Here is a 19,035-nt window from a genome sequence, read left to right as displayed (position 1 = left end):
CCTCTGCGCCGCACGCCCTCCCTCTGCGCCGCACGCCCTCCCTCTGCGCCGCACGCCCTCCCTCTGCGCCGCACGCCCTCCCTCTGCGCCGCACGCCCTCCCTCTGCGCCGCCCGCCCTCCCTCTGCGCCGCACGCCCTCCCTCTGCGCCGCACGCCCTCCCTCTGCGCCGCACGCCCTCCCTCTGCGCCGCACGCCCTCCCTCTGCGCCGCACGCCCTCCCTCTGCGCCGCACGCCCTCCCTCTGCGCCGCACGCCCTCCCTCTGCGCCGCACGCGCTCCCTCTGCGCCGCACGCCCTCCCTCTGCGCCGCACGCCCTCCCCTCTGCGCCGCACGCCCTCCCTCTGCGCCGCACGCCCCTCCCTCTGCGCCGCACGCCCTCCCTCTGCGCCGCACGCCCTCCCTCTGCGCCGCACGCCCTCCCTCTGCGCCGCACGCCCTCCCTCTGCGCCGCACGCCCTCCCTCTGCGCCGCACGCCCTCCCTCTGCGCCGCACGCCCTCCCTCTGCGCCGCACGCCCTCCCTCTGCGCCGCACGCCCTCCCTCTGCGCCGCACGCCCTCCCTCTGCGCCGCACGCCCTCCCTCTGCGCCGCACGCCCTCCCTCTGCGCCGCACGCCCTCCCTCTGCGCCGCACGCCCTCCCTCTGCGCCGCACGCCCTCCCTCTGCGCCGCACGCCCTCCCTCTGCGCCGCACGCCCTCCCTCTGCGCCGCACGCCCTCCCTCTGCGCCGCACGCCCTCCCTCTGCGCGCACGCCCTCCCTCTGCGCCCCACGCCCTCCCTCTGCGCCCCACGCCCTCCCTCTGCGCCCCACGCCCTCCCTCTGCGCCCCACGCCCTCCCTCTGCGCCCCACGCCCTCCCTCTGCGCCCCACGCCACCACCGCCCTCTGCGGTCCCTCACCCCCGCGCCCTCTGCGGGCCCGTCTCCCCCGCGCCCTCTGCGGGCCCGTCTCCCCCGCGCCCTCTGCGGTCCCGTCTCCCCCGCGCCCTCTGCGGTCCCGTCTCCCCCGCGCCCTCTGCGGTCCCGTCTCCCCCGCGCCCTCTGCGGTCCCGTCTCCCCCGCGCCCTCTGCGGTCCCGTCTCCCCCGCGCCCTCTGCGGTCCCGTCTCCCCCGCGCCCTCTGCGGTCCCGTCTCCCCCGCGCCCTCTGGGGCCCGCCTCCCCCGCGCCCTCTGGGGCCCGCCTCCCCCGCGCCCTCTGGGGCCCGCCTCCCCGCGCCCTCTGGGGCCCGCCTCCCCCTTCCCTCTGGGGCCCCTCTCCCCCGCGCCCTCTGCGGCCCCTCTCCCCCGCGCCCTCTGCGGTTCCGTCTCCCCCGCGCCCTCTGGGGCCCCTCTCCCCCGCGCCCTCTGGGGTCCCTCCTCCCCCGCGCCCTCTGGGGCCATCTCCCCCGCGCCCTCTGCGGTCCCTCCTCCCTCGCGCCCTCTGCGGCCCCTCTCCCCCGCGCCCTCTGCGGCCCCTCTCCCCCGCGCCCTCTGCGGCCCCTCTCCCCCGCGCCCTCTGGGGTCCCTCCTCCCTCGCGCCCTCTGGGGTCCCTCCTCCCTCGCGCCCTCTGCGGCTCCTCCTCCCTCGCGCCCTCTGCGGCTCCTCTCCCCCGCGCCCTCTGCGGCCCCTCTCCCCCGCGCCCTCTGCGGCCCCTCTCCCCCGCGCCCTCTGCGGCCCCTCTCCCCCGCGCCCTATGGGGTCCCTCCTCCCTCGCGCCCTCTGGGGTCCCTCCTCCCTCGCGCCCTCTGCGGCTCCTCTCCCCCGCGCCCTCTGCGGCCCCTCTCCCCCGCGCCCTCTGGGGCCCGTCTCCCCCGCGCCCTCTGGGGCCCGTCTCCCCCGCGCCCTATGGGGTCCCTCCTCCCTCGCGCCCTCTGGGGTCCCTCCTCCCTCGCGCCCTCTGCGGCCCCTCTCCCCCGCGCCCTCTGCGGTCCCCACGCTCTCCACCCTATTTTCTCCACTCCTGGCCCTCCTTGTTATCCAAAAATTGACTTATAAAGCCCTAGTTAATAGCTCGTGTTCTCCCTATATTATGCTTAACACAATAGTTAAGATTTAAGTATTCTACTTGCACTTGTATTGACAATATAGGCAATTTATTGATTCACACTCATTTATATTTCATTTTAACCATAACTGTTGGCTTGCTCTTATTCCAGACCACAGCTTCTTTGTATCTGAGTGGCAGAAACGTTGGTGTGTACTTAACAACAATATCTTCTATTACTATGGAACGGAGAAAGGTAATGTTATCTTTCCTCAAAAATATAACCAGGTCTAGTCATACTCATACAATGTCTACTCTTTTGAAACCCAAACTACTCCATCACCAACCTTGGGTATGTCCTATCGTAGCGGCATGAAAGACTCGCCTGTAGTGGCATTAGAGTGGTGTATAGTTGGAATGCAGTGGCCCTGGTAGTCCATAACATTAACCTGGATCTCGTGAAGGTTCATCGCATCAGGTCAGATGTGGGCAAGGAGACCTCCTGCTGATTTGCAACTGCTGCTATCCCTCAGCTGATGAAGCAGTAGGAACACCACTCAAAAAATGCACTCTGGATGGAGGACTTCAATTCTGTCGTAGCTGACTGAGCTGGCCAAGTCTTGAAGGACATATCTGCCAGACTAGGCTTGCAAACAATGGTGGGGAAAGCAATACGGGGGTAGAAGCTGCTTGTCTTCGCCCATCTATCTGTCAATGACAGCATGGGCAGGAGTGACCGTCACATGGTCAGGCCACGTGGCGACAAAGTCTTTTCTTGAAATTGAGAATAAGTCCATTGTGTTGTGTAACATTACCACCATGCTAAATGCTATAAATTTAGAACAAATCTAACAGGGCAAAGAGGGCACCTATGAGACACAATAGACCACCAGCAGCAGCTGAATTCTATTCTACCACAAGCGGTAACCTTGTAGTACAGCATATTCCAAATTGTACTATGACTGTCAAGTGAGGAGACAGACCCAAGATCAATTATGATTGTAGAAGAGCATGCGAGGATCCCCAAGCATATGTAAAAAGGGGGAAATAACCTGCTAATGTTGCAACACAGAATGACATGCATGTTGAACAGCACAAAGCAGCATGCTGCAGGCAGAGCTAAGTGACTGCACAATTAATATAGTAGATCAAAGCTCTGCAGACCTACCTCATCTAGTTGTAAATGGTTATGGACAATTAAAAATTAATGTGAGGATGAGGCTGTATAAACATACCGTCCACAATGATGTGTTCTGACACCCTGGGCTAGTGTGTGATCAATTCCAGCCCTACAGGCCTTGGAGCCCAACACAAGTGAATCAACCAATAATTTGTATAGGGTTTCCGAGGTCTTTGGCCCTTGACTACTCCAATGACTTACAGACACCAGATTTGTAAGTGAAACACAGCCAGAGTGAGGCACAACCAAGAATGAGTTTGGGAATTTGAAGCTAGGTGGGAATTTGAAGCTGGGTGGGGAGGAGGTGCTTTTTAACCCTGGTAAGTGACCCTGGTAAGTAGTTTTTCTTTTCATTGTCTAATTTATTTATTTTTTCTTTCATTTTTTGTAATTGTAGTTGTATATGTTTACCTAAGGATTAAGACATGGCAGGAGATCCCAGACCCATGTCATGCTCCTCGTGTGCGATGTGGGAGCTCAGGGAAACGTCCACTTTCCCTGGCTCCTTCACGTGCAAGAATTGTTTTCAATTGCAGCTCCTGTTAGACCGCTTGACGGCTCTGGAGCTGCAGATGGACTCGCTTTGGAGCATCCGCGATGCTGAGGACATCGTGGATAGCACGTTTAGCGAGTTGGTCACACCGCAGGTGAAAGTTACTGAGGGAGATAGAAAATGGGTGACCAAAAGACAGAGCAAGAGTAGGAAGGCAGTGCAGGTGTCCCCTGCGGTCATCTCCTTGCAAAACAGACCTACCGCTTTGGATACTGTTGAGGGAGATGGCTCACCAGGGGAAGGCAGCAGCAAGGTTCATGGAACCGTGGCTGGCTCTGCTGCGCAGCAGGGCAGGAAGAAGAATGGCAGGGTTATAGTGATAGGGTACTCAATCGTAAGGGGAATCGACAGGCGGTTATGCAGATGCAATTGAGACTCCAGGATGGTATGTTGCCTCACTGGTGCAAGGGTCAAGGATGTCTCGGAGCGGCTGCAGGACATTCTGGGGGGGGGGGGGGGGGGGGGGGAGAGAGGGTGAACAGCCAGCTGTCGTGGTGCACATAGGCACCAACGATATAGGTAAAAAACGGGACGAGGTCCTACAAGCTGAATTCAGGGAGTTAGCAGGTAAACTAAAAAGTACCTCAAAGGTAGTAATCTCTGGATTGCTACCAGTGCCACGAGCTAGTCAGAGTAGGAATTTCAGGCTAGATAGGATGAATGCGTGGCTCGAGAGATGGTGCAAGAGGGAGGGATTCAAATTCCTGGGGCATTGGAACCGGTTCTGGGGGAGGTGGGACCGGTACAAAGACTAAAACTGATGTCCTGGGGGGGGGGGGAGGGGGGGGGATTGCTAGAGCTGTTTGGGAGGGTTTAAACTAATGTGGCAGGGGGATGGGAACCTATGCAGGAAGTTGGAAGGTAGTAAATGGGGAAAGAAGCAAAAGGAAGTAAGGGGGAAAGTGTAAGGCACAGAAGCCACAGTCAAAAATCAAAAAGGGCGACAGTACAAGATACAGTGACCGAGGGGAGCTCAGTGAATAGGCCCAGTAATACTAAAAGGAATAAAACGGGAAGTAAAACATTAATGGTAAGCGAAGCAGCAGATTGTTACATAAAGAATATGGGTTCAACGACAAGGAACATTAGGAGAACAGTTAAGAGGAAATATAACTTAGGAGAGGTTACTGAATGAGGTGTTAAGATTCAAAACAGAGGTAAAAAAGCCAACATGAGTGTACTTTACCTGAATGCTCGTAGTATTCCGAATAAGATAAATGAATTGATGGTGCAAATCATTGTGAATGACTATAATTTAGTGGGCATTACTGAAACATGGTTAAAGGATGGTCACGACTGGGAGTTAAGTATCTGAGGGTATCAAACTATTCGGAAGGACAGAGTGGATGGTAAGGGAGGTGGTGTAGCTCTGTTATTTAAGGATTACATCCAGGCAATAGTAAGGGATGATATCGATGCTATGGAGGATAAGGTTGAATGTATTTGGGTGGAAATCAGGAATAGTAAGGCGAAAAAGTCACTGATAGGAGTAGTCTATAGGCCACCAAATAGTAACATTATGGTGGGGTAGGCAATAAACAAAGAAATAACGGATGCCTGTAGAAATGGTACAGCAGTTATTATGGGGGATTTTAATCTATATGTCGATTGGTTTAATCAGGTCGGTAAAGGCAGCCTTGAGGAGGAGTTTATAGAATGTATCCACGATAGTTTCCTAGAACAGTATGTAATGGAACCTATGAGGGAACAAGCGGTCCTAGATCTTGTCCTGTGTAATGAGACAGGATTGATTCATGATCTCATAGTTAAGGATCCTCTCGGACGGAGCGATCAAAATATGGTGGAATTTAAAATACAGATGGAGGGTGAGAAGGTAAAATCAAATACTAGTGTTTTGTGCTTGAACAAAGGAGATTATAATGGGATGAGAGAAGAACTAGCTAAGGTAGACTGGGAGCAAAGACTTTATGGTGGAACAGTTGAGGAACAGTGGAGAACCTTCCAAGCACTTTTTCACAGTGCTCAGCAAAGGGTTATACCAACAAAAAGGAAGGACAGTAAGAAAGAGGGAAAATCGACCGTGGATATCTAAGGAAATAAGGGAGAGTATATAATTGAAGGAAAAAGCATACAAAGTGGCAAAGATTAGTGGGAGACTAGAGGACTGGGAAACCTTTAGGGGGCAACAGAAAGCTACTAAAAAAGCTACAAAGCAGAGTAAGATAGATTATGAGAGTAAACTTGCTCATAATATAAAAACAGATAGTAAAAGTTTCTACAAATATATAAAACAAAAAAAGAGTGTCTGAGGTAAATATTGGTCCTTTAGAGGATGAGAAGGGAGTTTTAATGATGGGAGATGAAGAAATGGCTGAGGAACTGAACAGGTTTTCGGGTCGGTCTTCACAGTGGAAGACACAAATAACATGCCAGTGACTGATGGAAATGAGGCTATGACAGGTGAGGACCTTGAGAGGATTGTTATCATTAAGGAGGTAGTGATGAACAAGCTAATGGGTCTAAAGGTAGACAAGTCTCCTGGCCCTGATGGAATGCATCCCAGAGTGGTAAAAGAGATGGCTAGGGAAATTGCAAATGCTCTGGTGATAATTTACCAAAATTCATTAGACTCTGGGGTGGTCCCGGCGCATTGGAAATTAGCAAACGTGACACCACTATTTAAAAAAGGAGGGAGGCAGAGAGCGGGTAATTATAGGCCAGTGAGCTTGACGTCGGTAGTGGGGAAGATGCTGGAATCTATCATCAAGGAAGAAATAGCGAGGCATCTGGATAAAAATTGTCCCATTGGGCAGATGCAGCATGGGTTCATAAAGGGAAGGTCGTGCCTAACTAATTTAGTGGAATTTTTTGAGGACATTACCAGTGCGGTAGATAACAGGGAGCCAATGGATGTGGTATATCTGGATTTCCAGAAATCCTTTGACAAAGTGCCACACAAAAGGTTGCTGCATAAGATAAAGATGCATGGCATTAAGGGTAAAGTAGTAGCATGGATAGAGGATTGGTTAATTAATAGAAAGCAAAGAGTGGGGATTAATGGGTGTTTCTCTGGTTGGCAATCAGTAGCTAGTGCTGTCCCTCAGGGATCCGTGTTGGGCCCATAATTATTTACAATTTACATAGATGATTTGGAGTTGGGGACCATGGGAAATGTGTCCAAGTTTGCAGACGACACTAAGATGAGTGGTAAAGCGAAAAGTGCAGAGGATACTGGAAGTCTGCAGAGGGATTTGGATAGGTTAAGTGAATGGGCTAGGGTCTGGCAGATGGAATACAATGTTGACAAATGTGAGGTTATCCATTTTGGTAGGAATAACAAACGGGATTATTATTTAAATGATAAAATATCAAAACATGCTGCTGTGCAGAGAGACCTGGGTGTGCTAGTGCATGAGTCGCAAAAAGTTGATTTACAGGTGCAACAGGTGATTAAGAAGGCAAATGGAATTTTGTCCTTCATTGCTAGAGGGACGGAGTTTGAGACAAGGGCGGTTATGCTGCAATTGTATAAGGTGTTAGTGAGGCCACACCTGGAGTATTGTGTTCAGTTTTGGTCTCCTTACTTGAGAAAGGACGTACTGGCACTGGAGGGTGTGCAGAGGAGATTCATTAGGTTAATCCCAGAGCTGAAGGGTTTGGATTATGAGGAGAGGTTGAGTAGACTGGGACTGTACTTGTTGGAATTTAGAAGGCTGAGGGGGGATCTTATCAAAACATATAAAATTATGAAGGGAATAGATAGGATAGATGCGGGCAGGTTGTTTCCACTGGCGCGTGAAAGCAGAACTAGGGGGCATAGCCTCAAAATAAGGGGAAGTAGATTTAGGACTGAGTTTAGGAGGAACTTCTTCACCCAAAGGGTTGTGAATCTATGGAATTCCTTGCCCAGTGAAGCAGTAGGGGCTCCTTCATCAAATGTTTTTAAGATAAAGATAGATAGTTTTTTGAAGAATAAAGGGATTAAGGGTTATGATGTTCGGGCTGGAAAGTGGAGCTGAGTCCACAAATGATCAGCCATGATCTCATTGAATGGCGGAACAGGCTTGAGGGGCCATATGGCCTACTCGTGCTCCTAGTTCTTATGTTCTTATGTAACTGTTTATTTCTAACAACGATAGAGATAGGTGCCAGCACCAATCAACACAGAGTATCAGCCAAGAGCCTTGCAAAGTAAACAATTCATTGGCCGACAGTCAAGTCCATCAAGATGATCATCACTGATGCCTGTACATCCTGCTGAAGCCCTTTTTAAAAAAAATTAAAGATGAAGTCCACCTTCAAGGTCCCAGTAATTGTCCAGGTACAAAAAATTATAAAAACCAAAACAAAAGAAAATAAGGGGAATAAACAAGGGACAGAGGGGGATTAATGGGAGGATCTATACAGATGACCCTACAAGCTTGCGTCTGATCTAAAGTAAAACCTTCTGCAGTTCTGGGGTCTGTATCCCTCTATTCCCATCCTATTCATGTATTCGTCAAGATCCCTCTTAAAACATCATTATCACATCTGCTTCCAGCAACTCACCTGGCAATGCGTTCCAGGCACTTGCCACCCTCTTTGTAAAAAAAAAACCTGTCTCGCGCATCTCCTCTAAACTTTCCCCCTTGCACATTAAACCTATGTCCTCTAGTAATTGACTTTTCTTCCCTGGGAAAAAGTGTCTGACCATCCACTCTGTCCATGCCGCTCAATTTGTAAACCTTAATAAGGTCTCCCCTCAACCTCCGTCATTCCACTGAAAACAATCATAGTTTATCCAAGCTTTCTGATTCCAGATCTCTGAACCGAATTCCAGAAATGAGTAAATGACATCCAGGCAGCATTTGACCATGTATGGCTTCAAGGAATCCCAGCAAAATTTAAGTCATTGCCTATCATGGAAAAGCTTTCCATTAGTTAGAGTCATACCGAGCTTAACGGAAGATGGTTGCGATGTTGGTTGTTGAGTAGGAAACTAATCATTTCAGTCTTGGGACATTGCTGCAGGTGTTCCTCAGGGCAGGGTAGGCACAACCATCTTCACCTGCTTCATCAGTGACCTTCCCTCCATCATAAGATCTGAAGTAATGATGTTCACTGGTGATTGTACAAGCTCAGTACCATTTTTGATTCCTCAGATACTGAAACAGTCCGTGTCCAAATGCAGCATGATCTGGCTAACATTCAGGCTTGTGTTGATTAGTGGCAAGTAATATTCATGCCGCACAAGTGCCAGGCAATGACCATTTTGAAGAAGAGCAACTCTAGCTACCTCCCCATGACATTCAATAGCATTACCATCATTAAACTCTCTCCACCATTCTTGGGCTGTCCATTGACCAGAAATTTAACTGGACCAGCCATATAAATACTATGGCTACAGGGTAGGTCAGGGCCTGATGTAGATGGCAAGTAATTCACTTCCTGACTTCCCAAAGTTTGTCCAAGTACAAGGCACAAGACTTGTGTATGATGGAATACTATCAACTTACTGGATGAGTGCAGTTCCTCCAGCACTCGAGAAACTTCACATCATCAAGGATAAACAGTCCACTTAATTGGCACCCCATCCACCAACTTAAAATTTCACTGTCTCCACTACTAATGCAGCATGTGCCATCTACAAGTTGCACTGCAGCAACTTCACAAGCCGCCTTCAATAGCAACAAACCTGTGACCTGTACCACCTAGAAGGACAAGGGCAATAGACACAAGGGAACACTACCTGTAAGTTTCCCTAAACACGTGATTGACTCTCGATACCCTCAGGGCAGTTAGGAATGGGTGCTAAATGTTGCTTTGTTGATGTTTCCCACATCCAGGAAACAATTTTTGAAAGCTGTTTTAAGATAAAACAGAAATAGTGCTTTGAAAATATTAACCTAATATTTTGGCCCGTTGCTGTTCTTTGTAATACAAACTGATTTGATATCTTCATATGGATAAATTATATAAAATCTTTGTTTATTTAACATCTTTGCAGATAAGCAGCAAAAAGGGGATTTTTACATAGATGGTTACACAGTCCAGCTGACAACTACCATAAGGAAAGATGCGAAGAAGGATTGCTGTTTTGAACTCACGGCTCCTCAAAAACGACTCTTTCAGGTTTGATTTTTAAACATGTATTTGCTTTTACTTTGAGTAACAGAATGTGCATTCCTCAATTAATAATTTTATGATCTGCAAAAATGCATATTCCCAAATCTAGATTTTGTCCCATTGTCTCTGGCTTAGTTGACAATAAGAACATAAGAACTAGGAGCAGGAGTAGACCATCCGGCACTTGGAGCCAGCTCTGCATTTCAATAAGGTCATGGCTGATCTTTTTGTGGATTTAACCCCCAATTCCTTTACTGTTCAATAATCTATCTATCTTTGCCTGAAAAACATCCAACGAGGTGGTCTCAGCTGCTTCACTGGACAGAGAATTCCACAGATTTACAACCCTTTGGGTGAAGAAGTTCTTCCTCAACTCAGCTAAATCTGCTCTGCCTTATTTTGAGGCCATGCCCCCTAGTTCTAGATTCACCCACCAGTGGAAACAATCTCCCTGCTTCTATCTTAACTATTCCTTTCATAATTTTACATGTTTCTATCAGAACCCCCCTCATTCTTCTAAATTTCAATGAGTATAGTCCCAGTTTACTCAGTCTCTCCTCATAAGTCAATCCTCTCCACTAGAATCAACTTCGTGAATCTCCTCTACGAACCCTCCAGTGCTAGTACATCCTTTCTCAAGTAAGAAGACCAAAACTGTACTCCGTAGTCCAAGTGTGGCTTCACCAGCACCTTATAGAGCTGCAACGTAACATCCCTGTTTTTAAACTCCATCCTTCCTAGCAATGAAAGACAACATTCCATTTGCCGCCTTAATTACCTGCTGCACCTGCAAACCAACGTTTTGCAATTCATGCACAAGGTCATCCAGGTCTCATTGCACAGCAGCATACTGTAATTTTTTACCATTTAAATAATAGTTCATTTTGGTGTCATTCCTACCAAAATGGATGACCTCACGTTTACCAACATTGTACTCCATCTGCCAGACCCTTTTAAAAAAAAATTTAGATTACCCAATTATTTTTTCCAATTAAGGGGCAATTTAGCATGGCCAATACACCTACTCTGCACATTTTTGGGTTGTGGGGGCGAAACCCACGCAGACACGGGGAGAATGTACAAACTCCACACGGACAGTGACCCAGAGCCGGGATCGAACCTAGGACCTCAGCGCCGTGAGGCGGTTGTGCTAACCACTAGGCCACCGTGCTGCCCCATCTGCCAGACCCTTGCCCACTCACTTAACTATCTATCTCCCTACGCAGACTTTTAGTGTCCTTTGCACACTTTTTAAAAATAAATTTAGAGTATGCAATTATTTTTTGTTCCAATTAAGGGGCAATTTAGTGTGGCCAATCAACCGAACCTGCACATCTTTGGGTTGTGGGGGGTGAAACCCACGCAGACATGGGGAGAATGTGCGAGCTCAACATGGACAGTGACCCAGGGCCGGGATTCGAACCTGGATCCTCAGCGCTGTAGTCCCAGTGCTAACCACTGAATCGCGTGCCGCCCCCGTCCTCTGCACACTTTACTCTACCCGTAATCTTAGTGTCATCTGTGAACTTTGACAAACTACATGTCGTCCCCAACTCTAAATCATCAACATAAATTGTAAACAGTTGCAGTCCTAACACTGATCTCTGAGGCACACCACTAGCCACTGATTGCCAACCAGAAAAACACCCATTTATCCCCACTCTTTATTTCCTGTTAGTTAACCAATTCTTTGTCCATGGTAATACATTGTCCTTAACGCTGTGCATCCTTATCTTCTGCAACAGGCTTCTGTGCGGCACCTTGTCGAATGCCTTCTGGAAATAACAGTAAGAAGTCTTACAACACCAGGTTAAAGTTCAACATGTTTGTTTCAAACACTGGCTTTCGGAGCACTGCTCCTTCCTCAGGTTCCTCACCTGAGGACGGAGCAGAGCTCCAAAAGCTAGTGTTTGAAACAAACATGTTGGACTTTAACTTAATGTTGTAAGACTTCTTACTGTGTTCTCCCCAGTCCAAAGCCGGCATCTCCACATTCTGGAAATAAATAATATGTTATTGAGTACAATTGAACATTTTGTCAGTGAAGTTAGTCTCCGTCTGGCAAAAGTAGGAAAGGAAAAAGAAAATCTGTAGAGTTTGTACTCCGGCTCTTTCTAGTGATGGAAGTGAACATGCGGATGTCCAGATTAGGCTTGGTGGAGAGGCCACTTCTGTTGCCTGTGTTCAGATGGCCTCTTGGCACTTACTGGCTAGGCTTTTTTGTGAAGGTCAACTATTCAATTGGAATACCGGATGAGTATCAGCATCTGTTGTACTGTGCTAGAGCATGAATCACTGACAGTGAGATAGAAAAGAGGAGTCAAGAACATGCGCAATTCAGTGACATCGTTGAGCTTGACCGAGAGCGCGATGAAGCCGGTGAATAGTGGGAGAGGCCAAAAACGATAACGGCACCGGGCGCCAAACTGTTTGCTGTACAACCAGCCTGCTCCCATAAGGGAAATAGGAATCCTGCCATAGCGCGGCGAGAAACCATTAATCACTACTTAAACCCTATTTACATACAATATCCAACGGCCTCTCGTGATCCAGCGGCCTTGCCAGCAAGTGGTCATGTTGGTGCTGAATAGTACTCCTTTTGAAAAACATGAACCTGGCTGAAGGGTTGCTGTGGGGACCTTAGGAGGTGAGTGGCCATCTTCGTTCACAGGCAATGAGCCCGGGAATACTGGACTTGCTGGCCCTGTGCTTGGAGGGTGGGGGGGGGGGGGGGGGGGGGGGGGGGGGGGGGGGGTGGGGGAGGGGCAGCCTCGGTTGAGGTGGTCAGCCATGGGGGTATTTGGGATGGGGGGACTGGCGCTATTGGAGCTGGGGCAGGGGGTGCAACCGTACGCGGGTCCTCCATGCCAATTGCTGGATCATGTGTACCCGTTCATGGGGCAACCCTAGTCCTGTCTGTCTGCCCCAGCAATCACCCATGACTCCCATTGACCGCAGAATCCCTGGCTGTGCTGCTGAAGGCTATTGCTAATAGAGAATTGGCAATAGTAGTTAAGTTAGCACCTCACACATCCCAAGGGCGTCCCCATGAGTAGACGGGCCACGTAGCATGTGGACTTCATTGCCTAGCATCTGAGACTGGAACATATCCCACAGATCCTCATCAAGGTCCGCCTGGTAATGGGTCACATCCCCAACGAATCGGACATCTACTGAGGCCCTCAGCCATGGCAGTCACTGACTGTGTCATGCCTTGGTCACCTCAACTAATGCTGCCACGTCGTGAACAAGGCTCTCCACTGCGGTCGCCACCCTAGCAGTGTTGGCCTCAGTGCCATGCATTGCCTTCACTATCTCCTGCACCCGTAGCCTCTAGGACTCATGACGGTGGGGGGGAGACCACCCCGGATGGGCCGGTGGCGTCAGCTGGAGGCCCTGTGGTGAATAGACACGTGATTAGTGGGAGAGATGGGTCATTCAGCATGGCAATAGCAACTTTGGGCAGCACGGTAGCCTTGTGGATAGCACAATCGCTTCACAGCTCCAGGGTCCCAGGTTCGATTCTGGCTTGGGTCACTGTCTGTGCGGAGTCTGCACATCCTCCCCGTGTGTGCGTGGGTTTCCTCCGGGTGCTCCGGTTTCCTCCCACAGTCCAAAGATGTGCGGGTTAGGTGGATTGGCCATGATAAATTGCCCTTGGTGTCCAAAATTGCCCTTAGTGTTGGGTGGGGTTACTGGGTAATGGGGATAGGGTGGAGGTGTTGACCTTGGAAAGGGGGTAGGGTGCTCTTTCCAAGAGCCGGTGCAGACTCGATGGGCCAAATGGCCTCCTTCTGCACTGTAAATTCTATGTAAACTCACGTGTGACAGTCCATCCGGATGGGGCCCGGTGGATCTTCACCTCTGGGGCATGCGCTAACATCTGGTTTGGTGACAGATCTGTCCTCTGCCATCCCCATAACCTCCAGGGTCAGTTCCTTGAAGGTCACGAGATTTGTCCGGCACGGCGTTGCCAGTCTGGGACCTCTCTCGACGTCAGTGGAACCACTTCTACTGTGGGGGCACACAGGCCCCCATCGGGGAGGGTGGTTGGAGAGGAAGAGTTGGGATGTTGGTGGTTTACAGGGGGGTGGGAAGGTTTCAGGAGGAGTTGGCAACTCGCACGCTGCCCGGTGTAGGTCGTTGACCTTTTTGCGGCACTGGAGGCCTGTCCTCCTGGTCACACTGCCCAAGCTGACGGCCACTGAACTTCATCTCAGGTGCACTGGCTGCTCTGTGGCTCACCCTTTGGACCCTCAGGGGAACAGGAGATCCTTCCTGGCCTCAACCACATCTTTGAGCCTCCAAAGGTCTGCATCTCAAAATCTGGGAGCCAGTCATCTCGGCGCCGTTGCAGCACGCTGAGGGGGATTGGCTGTGCAAGAGCTGTCTAAGTGCTGCATGGCCTTGTTAGCAGGGGCTGACAAGCGCAGTCCCAGCGAATTGGCTGGCGAGCCTTCATTTGCAGCATGAAGCTGGTGGAGCCTCCTTAAGTGGACCAATTAGTGTTGTATTGCCTGCCGGTCTCTCAGGGCTGAGCGCCAAATAGCTTGCAGCAGTTCCCACTCCCTACCACACTTCTTTCAGTGGTTTTCAAACTTTTTCAGTTAGAGCCTACTGATTCAGTATGTTTGGACCATGCCACCGTACTCCCCAGTCTCTTTGCCCACCTAGTTGTATCTTTGACAGTTTTATAGTTGTGTAATAAGAGAATTTCTCTCCTCTCATATTTCTCTTGATTACTTTTCTTAAGTAGTTCTACCCTCTTTAATTGGAACCCATCTCTGGTGAATTCATGTCAAGAGTTTTGAGCCCCAGTGATTTGCAACGTTCATCCTTCTGCAGGTTATCTGTGCAATAAGTGCAAGGATTGTGTAACCCCATTGATCCTTCATTACTCATTTTGAAAAACTTCTTAAATTCAGTTTAGCAGATCAAATGTGCTGGTATGCTTGAAATGTATGGGGGTTAATGAGCTGTAAACCAATGTGGATTACAAGATTGGTTTAAATTCACATGGCATTTCAGTGCAAACAAAAATCCAGTACCAGGTACCTATTACTTAATAACTAGTTGGCATACCTGACTGGTTTTAAATTAGCGGAGACACCTGGGTATTGAATTGCATGTATAGACTCAAAAGCTAAGAATGATATTACTGTTCTTAAATAGATTTAAATCCCTAATTTTTTTCCTAATTTTCTACTTGAAACATTATTTCTCTCTCCACAGATGCTGCTTGACCTGCTGAGTATTTCCAGTATTTTCTGTTTTTATAGAAAGATTATATTGTTCCTAAACCCTGGGTGGACTTTTCAGAGAGGTTACTATTAACCCTGGTTAGGCTTGCTAAAAATTTGTAATTTTATCTCGCCATAACATTTCTGATTTTCTTCGAATGCCAGTGGTCATTTATAGTCTTTGGGAAGATATCACCTAAATTGCAAATTTATTCCAATTGAGAAAGTGGAGGAGAGCAGTGCACAGGAGGTCATGGTGACAATGGGGGCACTTCTCCTACATAAACTTTATTTGGGAGCAATGTCTCGGGTGCCTTTCTAACACCAAGAAGACCATCGCCAAACGACAGTATAATTCAAGGTGAGGTGGCTGTAACATTCAACTTTTATGCCACAAACTGCTTTTGGGCTGTAACATATCCGAAATTGCAAAGCACAGACACCGTGAAGTCACTGAGGTTTTCTGTGCCATAAAGAAAACCTGCATCATCTTTCCAATGGACCAAGTGAAGCATAGTGAGAGAGTACCAGGTTTGTTTGGCATTGCAGACTTTGGCAATGTATAATGTGTTTGGTGTGCAACCTATTACCATCCTGGCATCCTAATCGATTGAAAGGGATAGCATCTCTTTAGTGTGCAGCTGATTTGTGACCACAAGTGGCAAAGCATGCTTTCTACCCAATGGGGAAAGAGGTTGTCACATATTAGATCTTCTGTAGAGGATGTAGACAACAAAGAAGGTTCATGAGAATCTACCAAGAAACACTAGATGCACTCGGCACCTGCAGAGAACCTGTGCATGAAATCGTCAAGCATGGATGTATTCATCTCCATCTATCTCAAGTCTTTTCACAGAGCATGGAGACTGTTCTGTCCACTTGAGGCCAAGCAGTCAGTTCCATTAGCAACAAAGCAGCACCTCCCATGATAGAGCCCTTGGTGATCGATCTGGCAGCTTCCATAATGGGCATTAGGAAACAGCACAAGAGTGATTCATTATTTCCGTTAGGTGTTTACTACCTTCAAAGGCAGTATTAGACATCCTTTCAATCTCTCAGTTACTTCAGCAGTTTTTTGTTTAGAACTCTTTCCCTGGTGTCTGCACTGAGAATGTGCCTCCTTTTTAAGAGGTGCTAACTGCCTCTCGGTGGCATTCTAGACCCATGGCATCAACCCTCCCCATTCCTCTCCAGCAACCCCCTTCCGTCTGCTCCCATGAGCAGCCATTGAATAGCATGGATAATGCTGATAGCACATCTGTGTTGTTAAAATGATACCACAGCGTGAATATTGCATGCTGCATGAATCCCTACAGATTAGAAAGGACCCAAACATGAAGTTCTGTATCATATAAAATATGGTTCTTTTCACAATGAGATATCTCCTGTTGAATCACCAATGAGCAGTAACTCAACAATTTTCTGTGCGCAGACCTAACCGATTATCTTTACACACAATCCAAGTACCACATAAACATCTTCTCCTGGCTGTGCCCTGCAGTAACTCCCAACCTCATTAAATGAGTCACAGTGCAGAAGCTGTAAATAATTTGTTACTAATTTAATTGCAATCCTTCTCTCGCTCTCTCTCTCTCTCTCTCTCTCTCTTTGCCCCCCTCTCTCGCCCCTCTCTCTCTCTTGGCTTCTCTCTCTCCCTCTCTCGGCTTCTCCCTCTCTCTCTCGGCCTCTCTCTCTCGGCCTCTCTCTCTCTCTCTCTCTCTCTCTCGGCCTCTCTCTCTCTCTCTCGGCCTCTCTCTCTCTCTCTCTCGGCTTCTCTCTCTCAGCTTCTCTCTCTCCCTCTCTCTCTCCCTCTCTCTCTCTCTCTCGGCTTCTCTCCCTTCTCTCTTGGCCTCTCACTCTCTTTGTTCACCCTCGACCTCTCACTCTCTTTTTCACTCTCAGCCTCCCCCTCTCCTCTGCCTCTCTCTCTCTCTCTCGGCCTCTCTCACTCTCTCTCGGCCTCTCTCTCTCTCTCTCGGCCTCTCTCTCTCTCTCTCTCGGCCTCTCTCTCTCTCTCTCTCTCGGCTTCTCTCTCTCAGCTTCTCTCTCTCCCTCTCTCTCTCCCTCTCTCTCTCTCTCTCTCTCTCGGCTTCTCTCCCTTCTCTCTTGGCCTCTCACTCTCTTTTTTCACCCTCGACCTCTCACTCTCTTTTTCACTCTCAGCCTCCCCCTCTCCTCTGCCTCTCTCTCTCTCTCTCGACCTCTCTCACTCTCTCTCGACCTCTCTCACTCTCTCTCGGCCTCTCTCACTCGCTCTCGGCCTCTCTCACTCTCTCTCGGCCTCTCTCACTCTCTCTCGGCCTCTCTCACTCTCTCTCGGCCTCTCTCACTCTCTCTCGGCCTCTCTCACTCTCTCTCGGCCTCTCTCACTCTCTCTCGGCCTCTCTCACTCTCTCTCGGCCTCTCTCACTCGCTCTCGGCCTCTCTCACTCTCTCTCGGCCTCTCTCACTCTCTCTCGGCCTCTCTCACTCTCTCTCGGCCTCTCTCTCTTATCTCTCGGCCTCTCACTCCCTTTTTTCCCTTTCTCTCCTTCCCTCTCTCCCGACTGGCCCTTTTATCTCTCTCTTTTTCTTTCTCTTTCTCTCTCTCGGCCTCTGCCTTTCTCTCCCTCGCTCTCTCTCTCGCGGCCTTCTCCTTTCTGTTTCTCTCGGCCTCCCGCTTTCTCTCACCCCTAGCTGTGCATATATTAATGGTTCCTTAGAAAATCACAACAAGATTCCATACCACCACTTTACCCACTTCAAATTCCTTCTGAGACATGGAGAGATCTTCTGTGACTGGGCAAGAAACATAACCTCAGGTCTCTATAATGTCCCATAGTCTCTACAGCTCGGCAACTCTGATGATAGGTCATCAATCTCAAATGTTAACTCTGTTTCTCTCTCCACAGATGCTGTCTATGTGATCTGATGAATATTTCCAACATTTTTTTGTTTTTATTTCAACAGCTCGTGATTTGAATTCTTAATTGTACAGATATTTGTTGCAGATGTGATTGTCCGGCATTGCAGTGCTCTCCACAAACTCCCATGTGTGGCAGTCATGGCACATCGCCAGCACTGCTATCCATATATACCCTTGCTTTATTTATTCCATTGCACAGCACCATTAATATAGAGGTATGCTTGTAGATCATGTTATCCATGATCTACAATCCTGCTTCTCCAGTTTCCTGCTGAAATCACTAACTATGAAATTTTAGGCTTGTTTATATGGCAAGGAATTGCTTTATTGTACCGACTGAAGAACTGGAGTAATATCATAGACATCACTGGCTCAGGAAACAGCAAATAGATCACATGGGAAACGGAAGATGTTACACGACATCTATAGTGCAGAATTTAATTATCAAAATAAGCTCAGAAGCAGAAGAGATGAAAAACAACTCTTGGCTATGCGATCCATGTTAGGAAGGTGGAGCTGGTAATCCAGAAGCACACGGAAAGGGGATAACAGTGATGAGCCTCAACTAGACCTGTTTTGTGGAAGGAATGTTAAATGCTAAATAATGTTAAAATATACCTGTTGTGAGAGATAGAGGAATTTAATTGCAGAGGTGTGTTCGGTGGGGATGGTGGTGTGTGAGGAGAAGCACAACTACAGATAGACATTGATTTTGATCTGCAGCAAAAGAGTATGTCAGCCCCTGAGCCATGGGACCTCTCACTGGTAGCATTCCATTTCCCTGAAAGTTATAATAAAGCAAAGATTACTGACCAAATATCTAAAATCCTCTGAAGCTATTTCCATGTGTGCAGAATTTGAAATCTTCTGGTGGAACCTGCAGCTAGAAGGACACCTGAAGCATTCCATGGGTTGGAGTGGTTTGAAAAGATACATCATAGGTCTGAACAGATTGACAAAACCAAGAATCTGCCAGTGTGTAATGACATCCGCACGCACAGTCCTTCTGTGTCTGCGCAAACCAGTACTGGCACTGATAAATAGGCTGATGGGCGCATTCCAATGACATCTCTAATGAGGAAGACTGTGCATGCACTAGGCAGAAAGTGTGCAAAGGCACCTTC

The 19,035-nt window shown here is 48.9% G+C and overlaps 1 protein-coding gene across 2 annotated transcripts in view; it reads left to right on the top strand.

The window, feature by feature from the left end:
• skap2 (src kinase associated phosphoprotein 2) overlaps positions 1–19,035 on the top strand; it is a 405,881-nt gene that overhangs the window by 184,651 nt on the left and 202,195 nt on the right. For both annotated transcript variants that reach the window (XM_038797255.1, XM_038797254.1), the window contains exons 6-7: positions 2,140–2,223; positions 9,648–9,772. In XM_038797255.1, the coding sequence (XP_038653183.1) occupies positions 2,140–2,223; positions 9,648–9,772 (209 nt within the window). The remainder of the gene's footprint in view (positions 1–2,139; positions 2,224–9,647; positions 9,773–19,035) is intronic.

This window comes from Scyliorhinus canicula, chromosome 5, assembly GCF_902713615.1.
Source record: "Scyliorhinus canicula chromosome 5, sScyCan1.1, whole genome shotgun sequence".
Lineage (NCBI taxonomy): Eukaryota > Metazoa > Chordata > Chondrichthyes > Carcharhiniformes > Scyliorhinidae > Scyliorhinus > Scyliorhinus canicula.
The sequence above is the reverse complement of the archived record's forward strand: the minus strand, read 5'-3'. Positions and strand labels throughout refer to the sequence as shown.